Source organism: Polyodon spathula, unplaced genomic scaffold, assembly GCF_017654505.1.
Source record: "Polyodon spathula isolate WHYD16114869_AA unplaced genomic scaffold, ASM1765450v1 scaffolds_2970, whole genome shotgun sequence".
Lineage (NCBI taxonomy): Eukaryota > Metazoa > Chordata > Actinopteri > Acipenseriformes > Polyodontidae > Polyodon > Polyodon spathula.
Genome location: NW_024474435.1, coordinates 347 through 10,137, shown reverse-complemented (window position 1 = coordinate 10,137; position 9,791 = coordinate 347). Strand labels below are relative to the sequence as shown.

At 41.9% G+C, this 9,791-nt stretch overlaps 1 protein-coding gene across 1 annotated transcript; it reads left to right on the top strand.

Annotated features, from left to right (window-relative positions):
* Positions 1–2,142: 2,142 nt before the first annotated feature.
* On the top strand, positions 2,143–8,625 carry LOC121311118. The gene is made up of 21 exons (XM_041243863.1): positions 2,143–2,360; positions 2,449–2,507; positions 2,598–2,687; positions 2,972–3,099; positions 3,177–3,323; positions 3,435–3,515; positions 4,176–4,346; positions 4,453–4,549; positions 4,645–4,865; positions 4,937–5,087; positions 5,181–5,389; positions 5,506–5,623; positions 5,704–5,903; positions 5,982–6,096; positions 6,183–6,352; positions 7,047–7,099; positions 7,175–7,302; positions 7,379–7,568; positions 7,657–7,798; positions 8,041–8,134; positions 8,215–8,625. The coding sequence occupies exons 1-21, from the start codon at positions 2,335–2,337 to the stop codon at positions 8,505–8,507; spliced, it is 2,883 nt and encodes a 960-aa protein (XP_041099797.1). The 5' UTR covers positions 2,143–2,334; the 3' UTR covers positions 8,508–8,625.
* Positions 8,626–9,791: the final 1,166 nt, after the last annotated feature.

Below are 9,791 nucleotides of genomic sequence, written 5' to 3'. Positions count from 1 at the left end.
GAGTACTGTGTTTACATAATATAGTTTTGTGTAATCGCTCTTATTTGAAATCATTCTCATGCATTTATCATGCTTACTACGTGTTCTTACTGGACTCATATAAGCAAATAGTTACTATCAGGTTTAGCTGCTCTCAGTCGAATTCACTCTTATAATTTACTGTGTGTTTTGTTTTGCTCTTTCTTGAATTGATTTTATTGACTTTCATAACTGCTCTTGTATTATGATATTGTGTAATGTTTATAACGTGATACTTTGTACTGTGATAACTTGTAACAAGTGTAAGTCTGCTAAGAAATAATAATAATAATAATAATAATAATAATAATAATAATAATAATAATAATAATAATAATAATAATAATAATAATGCCATTTCACTACCTGTAATACCCATTGTAAACAGCAGAGGGCACCAGCAACCGCTTGTCACTGAGCTGTGCTCAGATCAAACATTTTTTGTTTTATTTCTTCAACAGTTCTGCGAAATGGCCACACGGTGGCAGCATTGGATAAGGAATCGCGAGAGCCAAGTTTTGCTTTTAGTCGAATTCGCTCTTATAATTTACTGTGTGCTTCACTATTTTGCTCTTTCTTGAATTGATTTTATGGTATTTTCATATCTGATCTTATCTGTATTATATTTTTTAATGTGATGCTTTCTACTGTGATATCTTGTAACAATTGCAAGTCACCCTGGATAAGGGCGTCGCTAAGAAATAAATACTACAGCTACTGCTGCTGCTGCTACTAGTAATAACAGAGCTGCAATCAAGACATTTTCTCAAGTCAAGTCTGGTAATAGCCACCCTGATTGAAGTTATTATTATTATTATTATTATTATTATTATTATTATTATTATTATTATTATTATTATTATTCTACACACATTCTCTCTCTCTCTCTCTCTCTCTCTCTCTCTCTCTCTCTCTCTCTCTCTCTCTCACACACACACACACACACACACACACACACACAATATACTAATGCGTTAGGAATAGCCACCATTCATTTATTCGTGCTTTTTACAGATCAGCGAATTGCATTCCGCATTCACAGAAAACAGCATGATATGATAAAATAAAAAATAAAAAAAATCCCACTGACTCCAACTGCTTTCACTTTTTCCCATTTCCTTCCCGCCCACAGCTTGCGTCTCAATGCGTGGGTTGTTTTGTTGACTCAGTTGCCATGGGAACCTTTAAAGCTCCGCGACAAACTTTATTCAAATGAGCATCTGTACAGGCCACGCCCCCTCGGCATGTGCTGTCAATCACGCCCACAGCCTGCTGATCCGATCAGAGCCACATGATCGCTGGAGACACAAGAAACAATCTGACAATTTCCCAAATCAACCCGTCTGAGTCCAAACCTGAGAGGAGGAATTGAAGGAACAGCTGCCAAATAGACAAGCGCAACACTCGAAGATAATCTGCCACATTGAAAATGCTCAGCACACTAAGAGAATTAATTATACAGCAAATAATGAATGCAATTAAGCTCGGTAATTGAAATCTTTAATAAACTGATTACCATTCAAATTTCCAGCACGCCATCCTGTTTGTGTTCAGTCTGTTCTGAATCAATACTGCGCGTTTTATTTCAAGTTAAGCGCTGTGCTTTCCATTTGCCGCTTGCTCATTCTATTACCCCGGGCTGCCCCTGTCATGGCAGCTTTGACACGCTAAAGAGATGCTTTGCACTGTTTCTCAAATCAAGTGGCCTCAAATAAATTGTTCATTTTAATGTCTGCTGAGCCTGGCTATCATTCTGGGAACATTGTAAAAATGGGCAATTGACTTGTGGATGTTAAGATGAGAACTCGAGCTGTCATTATCGTCCCCTCAAACTGGCTCAGGCAGCACATGTGCCTCGATTCCTGCAGGATATAAATGTGTTTCTCATCTTCGCTGCTTCTTTTTATTATTCACTGGTGTTTGTTTACTACATGCCTCCATAGCGGAGCCTTTAATCAGACGGTCCTTGCAGGTGACAGTCCAGTCTGTTCCGCACGTACTTCTGCCAAACTTCAATTCAAAGTGCAATCTTCTAAATGGCTTGGAATATAATTTCAAAAGTATTATTATTATTATTATTATTATTATTATTATTATTATTATTATTATTATTATAGTACTGATTGAAGATTAGAGTGCTAATATGAAACAGGTGCGCGCATCGATTGCAGCTAATGAGCTCCCATTAGCACCGGCCCCTCTTTATAAACTCATTGCGCACTAAGGACCCCAAACTCCACTGCGGGCTGGATTGTTTCTCTTATTATTTCTTTGGACCGAGGAAAGCAGTTCCCGGTCGGGTCTGCCTTGGATTTAATGATGCCGTGTTGTCTTAGATTTGGGTAACTGTCGATCTTTTCTCTCGTTTTGAAAGGTTCATTTTGTTGTGTGTGTTTCTCACTGTAGTCTGTGTTTTTTTTTTCAATGCAGAATAACATTGCTGCTGGCAGTGTTAGCCGCTGAAGTTTGCGCGCAGAACCCCCCTCTAGGTACGATAACGGTCTCTTCAGCAGAGCTGTGCTTTTAGCTTCCTGTTTATTTGCCGGTTGTGTGTTTTCAAGTATCGCTGTCTTCTGCAGGCTCGGTGAGGACAGAATGTCAAGGGAGTGTTATGATGATGATGTTGGAGAAGTCTTTTGTGGGAAAGTATTTTCGCATCAGTGTGATTGGTGAGTGAAGGTGTTTCTTGAATGGAAAGCTTTTGGTGTGCAAAGCCTGTTGATTGGTAATGTAATAACCTGAATGAAGTACAGAGCACTCCTGCGCTGTATAGCATCAACCAGGCTTCGTTTTTGCAGAATGCAGGGTAGGAAAGGCTCTTGCGTTTTGCTTTAAAAGCATGTTGCTGATCACATTAAATACTAAACGGGACGGTGGGGGTGTTAACTTTGTTATCTCTCCACCTTGCACGATGACGTGTACAGTTTAAACCCATCTGCATTTCTTTCCATAGACAATAAGGGGGCGCTTGTGTCCCTCTCTCCCAGACTGGCCACACAGTGTGGATACAGCTTAACCGTTGACTTCTTGGGAAATGCCAAGTTCCTTGCTTCTGTGCTGAGCTGCTTTGCTCAGAACACAGTAAGTCTTCATTTTATTTCTTGTACACTCGTTTCTAATGGTGCCATGCTGGGACTAACTTTAGCCTTTCATTCCAGAATGATGAGATCTACAAGCTGACAGTACAAATCAATGTCTTCTCAAACAGTGCTATGACTTCAGCTTCCTCCTATGTTCAGAGCATGACGTGCCCCTATTCTCCATGGGCAGAGAGGGAAATTATGTGTGAAAGAAACTACATGGAGGTAAGGGCTGTCAGGATGTGATAATGCTCTTCAGTATAACTTGTTGGGTTGTGTGGATATTTAATTGTCACTACAGAAGTGCTTCATTCCTGACTGCTCTCAATTCTTCAGGTTTCTGTGAGAAGAGGTGTGCCCCTTATTGAGCCAAACTTTGTTCAAGATGATCCTGATTGGTCCCTTGCATACCCTGAGGTAAAATCATGTGACTCTGCATTTTGATTCATTCACATCCCCTTGGTGTTGTCTATTGAGGTCTACTCTACTGTCTCATTTAGTGAAAGCAAAATCTAATGACCCTTCACTTTAACCTGTCTCCCTAGAGGCTGCTGTATTGGAATTGTGTGCCATTAATGCATTGGCTTTGTGTACATATTCTGTGATTACTTTATTTGATTGTGGAAGTTAACCCTTTCTTTCCAGTGTGTAAGCCTTGTATTTCTCACATTGAGGTAGTGACTTCATATGAGCAGGGTTAGAAACCCTTCATGCTATGTGTTCTGATACTTCCCTTCTGAACACTGCTCCATAGATACAATTTCAGCTGTTGTCCTACAGTCTGGTACACTGTATTCGGTTCCACAGCTGTCTAATAAAAATGAATGGTTGTAAACTCTGCCTGTATCGGATACAGATCACATGCTTTCACGTGGGCTCTTTCGTGTGCCGTTGTGTTTGAGGACTTACTATTACATTAGATGCCTGCTGAACATAACTGTTTCAGTGCTACCTTGTTAAGCTTTCACCCTTCAGTATTAGTTCATGTTTATTAAATAGATCTGCTATCCCAAATCCTTTAGACTGGGGGATGCTTTGTGTTCAAACTCCCTGTTCTAATGAGATTTCTCCTGCTAGGCAACTGCTGCTGACAATAGCATCTGGAAAGTAGTGTTCCATCTCCCAGCAAATAGAAAGCAGGCTATGACTGTTGCTCAGGCCATGACAAATGGCTATGCCATAAACACTACACCAACTCGAATTCTGGTTAGAGCTGCATACAACGCCACAGAAAGCCAGCGTCAGGTGGTAAGTAGTCTAGGCTTCATTGTTCTCTAGTACAGTATATCCAAACTATGAAGGTAGACTACAGTCTTGCTTTTGCTATAGTAAACCCCCGCTTCCCCTCTAACAGATCCAAACTGTACCAATGGCTGTGCTGAGATCAACCACCTTTTACAAGCAAAGATGGATGGTCATGATGGTGGACACTGCAGTTACATGTCCTACTGGTGAGTAAGCTTTTGGAGGGGAATGGTGCTCAAGAACTCTTAGGTGAAGTGTGAATTATTTAATGCCAAGTCTATGGTGTCCCTTTCTTTGTCAGATGGAACATCCTTCACAGAAGAGATGATCACATGGAATGTTCCCCGTGTTCTTCCTCCTCTTGTTCCTACACCACAAATTACTACCCTTGATGTTCAAATGGGAGTTGATGGCCGCAAGCTTGACCCTGTAACAATTCAGAATAGAGGTTATAAACTGGATGTTGGTCCCCAGCTAATCACTGTAAAAATTCCTGTGGGTGCTGATGGTGGATATTACAAGGTATGCAGAAATTCGTCTTCTAAATCCTTCTCATTTTAAAGCTTGCCTCTAAAATGCTCCTGTGCTTTCAGAGCCATGTATTGGACAACACCTATGTGATCTCTTACTCTATTGAACCAATGCTGGAGCATACCTGGCAAGATGGGCCTGAGAAGACCAAGTACACAATACTTCATCCAATAACCACTCCTTTCATGCCTCGGCCACCAGTTGTCACAAACAGTATGTAGACCTTGTCCTCATGCAGTAAATCAAAGGGATTTGTTGCAATGCTCCACTTCATATCCTTCATTAACTGCATTACTTTATTTTCAGACACTGTTCCTAAAGACCGAGTGTTCAATGTGACCCTGGGGACATTCCTGCCTGATGTGGAGCTTGTCCAAATTGTAGTTGGCCCAGAGCCTTTAACTGTGCCAGAAGCCAACCTAAAAGGCTATAATGTCCAGGAGCATGTCTTTCCCAATGGATCCAAGACCTTCACTCTCCAGGTGCCATTTGAGGACCCTAATGTGAAGCAAAAGGTACCATCCCACCTTGTCAACCATCCAGCTGCCCTTTGAAAACACTTGCTTCCTGTGGATGTGTTGCTTGCTGCCTGGCTTTGGGTTTAATCTACAAACCCTTGCTTTTCTTTCAGGTAACTCCTCCAGACACCAGGACCTACATTCTGCCCCTGACCTACTTGCTGAATATTGTACCAGAGAATACACCCTTTACTTGCCCTGCTGTAGTTGAAGCTGTTCTCAAAGACATCAGTAAGTCACTATTTGGTCTACAGCTACCCTTTCCTAAGCAATCCAGTCCATTTCAGTGACCACTGCTCTTCCTCTTGCAGTTCCACCTACAGTAACTGGCTACTGTGATGGTGCTGCATTCTATATCATGGTAACATATGGCAACATGGGTCGCAACTGGATTCCTTTTGTGGGCTCAAGAGAACTTGGTGGAAATCTGCTTGCCCTGTACAAGTATAATGCCAACTCTAGCAATTTCTGGATGGCTGTGCCATACAATTCAATTGATGCCACATATGAAGTAAGTGATGCAACTTTAAAATGTGTGTTAGCTGTTTTGGGTTCAACACATTACTGACCTGATGCATTGTCTCTGTAGGTGATCAGCTCTTCAGGCATCAGAAGCAGGCTTGACTTGACCTTGAAGGATATTGCGACCATGGTTGTGGTGGCTGACTTCTCTCTGTCCTGCAGCTTCCCTACAAAGATGATTGGTAACTCGCCTGCAGAACAAGCATTCTGTATAATAGCTGCTTTTGAGATTTGTTTCCTTACCCTGGATCCAAATGGTATATTCCAGATTGCTTCACCAATGGAACCATGGCAGCTCTTGCTGTGAAAGTGGAATCCGTCCCCAGCTTGTCTCCAAGTCAACTAACTCTAAGGGATCCTAGTTGCCGGCCTCTCCAGTCTGATGCTATCAATGCAGTTTTCTACTTCAATGTCAACTCCTGTGGAACAACTAGAAGGGTTAGTATTGACACATGTGAAATCATATTTGAGGAGGGTCAACATGTTGACAAGGGGTGGCCACAACACCCTGACTCAATCTTGGCGGGGGCATGGTGACCTGTAATTCCATTGCATGAATCATGGGTACTTGCCACCTGAAGGATGCCACTTGTATTGACCTGCTTGTCCAGTTGACAAAGGTACTGTGACGCATGATGACTCTTGGCTATGGCATTGCATGTGCTTCCTGTAGACTCTTTGGGTCAACTGAAAGGAACATACTAACTGGGGATGATCTCCTGGTTAGTACAGAGGATGGTACTAAACTAGTACACAAGTTTAATACCAATTGCAACAGACTAAGCAGCTCGAGTCCCCAGCTGCGTATTCATTCAAATTTTCTATTTGCAGAAAACCCAACTAACTATTGCCCTGTAAAAATTAACACAATACCAAGTTAGTCTTAGTTTCTGTAGATGGACTTCCAGTATTGTACTAACTGGAACAAATATAGGGAAAAACCAGTCTGACAATTGAAACTTGTACTCATAACCAAAATCTTTCTTTGAAAGTCTAAAGCTTGTTCTTGGTGTTCAGTTAGTATGCTGCTGGGGATGGTCAAGTACTATTAGCTAGTCCTCTGCTTTTGTATGCAGCTCTGTACAAAATCTGCATGTTTGTTGCAACTGAGCCTTTGATCTTTCTCTTGCAGTTTGACAACAACCTCCTGACTTATGAGAATGAAGTGCTGTTCACATCTTACCGGTAAGGATTGCATGACAAATTGACAGTCTTTATGATTGAGCCTGAAACTCTACTAACCCATTTCCCTGTTTCCAGGCTGAGAGTTGCCTGTCACTATCTGGTCAATGACACCAAGGTAGTACAGTTCTTGTACCAGAATAATCCTGCACCTGGAGTCCAGCCTGGCTTGGGGGACCTTGAGGTCGTCATGAGGCTTGCATTGGGTATGACTTGGAAAGTAAAATATAGATGCTGTAGCAGTGTGTTTCCTTCTATAAATTCTCCCTTGTGTCTCTGCAGATTCAACCTACAATGACCTCTATGGAGTGGAGGATTACCCTGTTGTGAAGTACTTACGAAGACCCTTGTATTTTGAGGTAGAACTCCTGTACAGCAGGGATCCACAGGCTGAATTGTTTTTGGAGAACTGCTGGGCAACCTATTCTGCTGACAGGACTAGCTCTCCAAAATGGGATGTTGTTGTGGACAGGTAAGATGCTGGAATATGAAATTGCTGCTACAAAACACAGGAACTGGAACTGTGGTTGATGTGTGCCTGACTACTTTCTCTTTTGTAGCTGTGAGAACTCTGCAGATGAGTACTTGACCATCTTTCACCCAGTCTCCAGCAATGCAAGAGTGCTGTTCCCTTCCCATCTGAAGAGGTTTGAAGTGAAAATGTTTTCCTTCATAAGCGGCCAGGATGCACTGAAAGGACAGGTAAGAGGAGTGTTGGTTTGGGGATCTTGTACCACAATGCATGGCTTGGATTGCTCTGCAAGCAGCAAATATTCACTGTTCCCAACTGTCTAGTGACGCTTTCATTCCAACTAACTGCACTTCTGCAAGAAACTTACTATGGTGCAATGGTTTTTATGTAGCAGTTTTTTTCAATTTAGTAATCAAATTCCCCATTTGATGGTACTGCCTGTTTTTGCTTGACGAGGTGTCCTGTCTTTCAGATTTACTTCCACTGCAGTGTTGTGATATGTGATTCAAACCGGCCATCAGACAGCCTCTGTAGCAGACGGTGCATTCCAGGAAAACAGAGGCTTGGTAAGAGCTCTGTCTGGGGGAGGGGAGGTGGGGGGATTTTGCATGCATTTTTGTCCAGTTTAATTGAACTCCTCCTGCAGGTCGCAGTGCTGAAGGGATGGATGGTGGTGCTGTGAAGGCATTTGTGTCTTCTGGCCCAATTGAGCTGAAAGGAGATGGATCCCTTCGCTTTATGCCTAGAAGCGGTAATGTGAACAATTGCAGTTCATGTAAAACTTCAACCTATTTGTGTATTCCACTAACTGGTTTCTTTTCTCTTGCAGCCCCAGTCAATGTGTGGTCTCTTCTGGGAGCTGCAATGGGGGTGTGTTCAGTGGCTGTCTTTGTAGCTGGAGTTGTATCTCTTTGGAAAATGCCAAAAAGTGTCAATTGATGAATAAAAATGTTGCTTTATAAAGGTTGTTTTGGATTGTATTTTTGGTAGGTGCTTCAACCAATTGTATATTGACAGAAATGGGATTCTCTCCCCTTTCTGCATTGTATCTGTTTCTTTCAAGATTTGGTAATTCCTGATCAGGCCATGCTCAATATGGTGTCTTATTCAAGGACCCTTCACTAATTAACTATGTGAACCCAGGGGCAAAGACTTCCCTCCTCCATTGAGCTGTAACCTTATTCTTTATATTGAACAATAACAAGGCAGTTCCTACATGTGAGGAAATAACCCATGAGAGGGTGTGCAGGCAGACAATTCTTACAGGCACAGGGCACATTTGTCTGTTTTCCACAACCTTTCAGTTAAAATAATGTGGTATTTTGATGTACTAATAACAAACTATGGGTTATTACTTTGAGTTATGCAAGAATTTTTTTTTTTTGTGGTACTTTTCCTTTCAAACAGCATATGTCTATAATCATCTGTGCAGTGTGTTTTAATATCAATTATATACACTATTGCAGTTCTGCTGCAGGATACATTAGTTTCTCAAATGTAATCAGTTCCAAATATAGGCTGCTCCTGTTTTCATTTACGTCTCTGATTCTGGGCCTTTTTTTTGTAATGGGATTTTCCAGAGGGAGAGGGTGGTCTCAGTGTACCTCATATCTTCACAACCCCTGGGACAAGGAACTAGGGAGCACTCTTCATGTGTACATGACTCTTAACTAAAGAAAATCCCCGGCCATGGACTCGTGACTTGAAAATCGGTACTGGGTTCCACCTCGGGGCCCCTGTTGATCCCTCTAAGCGATGTCCCCCAGCAGGAAAAGGCCCCAATTTACACATTTTTTTTTTTTTTTTTTTTTTGTTTTTGTGAACCTGGAGCGCAAAAGCTATTGGAAATCCACCCTTGACATGCCATCATGCTGGAAGTGTGAAAATGTGTTGAAAATATAGCATTTCAAAATGGATGGCTCCCTGGGAAAGAGGGGCCCCAGACATGAAGCTAGGAAGAACCCAGGTTCTAGGCCCCAGGGTCGTTTTTGACATTTTTGACGGGGCATATCTAAGGTTCTGTGGAGGTTAGGAGCTTGATTTTAGGAGCTTTTTTTTTTTTTTTTTTTTTTTTTTTTTTTGCGGCAGGGCCCCATGGGGCCCCCGCACAAGGAGTCACCATTTTCGCGGTTCTAGGTGCCAGGACGGATCAGCAATTTTTTTTTTTTTTTTTTTTTTTTTTTTTTTGTCACAACTCGTTTTTGGGTGAACCACTGCGCTGTT

Excerpts from the sequence above, each read along its gene's own strand:
- LOC121311118 (XM_041243863.1), top strand. The coding sequence starts at position 2,335 with ATGATGCCGTGTTGTCTTAGATTTGG. Across the intron at positions 2,688-2,971 it reads TTTTCGCATCAGTGTGATTG|ACAATAAGGGGGCGCTTGTG; the intron begins GTGAGTGAAGGT and ends TTCTTTCCATAG. Across the intron at positions 3,100-3,176 it reads GCTGCTTTGCTCAGAACACA|AATGATGAGATCTACAAGCT; the intron begins GTAAGTCTTCAT and ends CTTTCATTCCAG.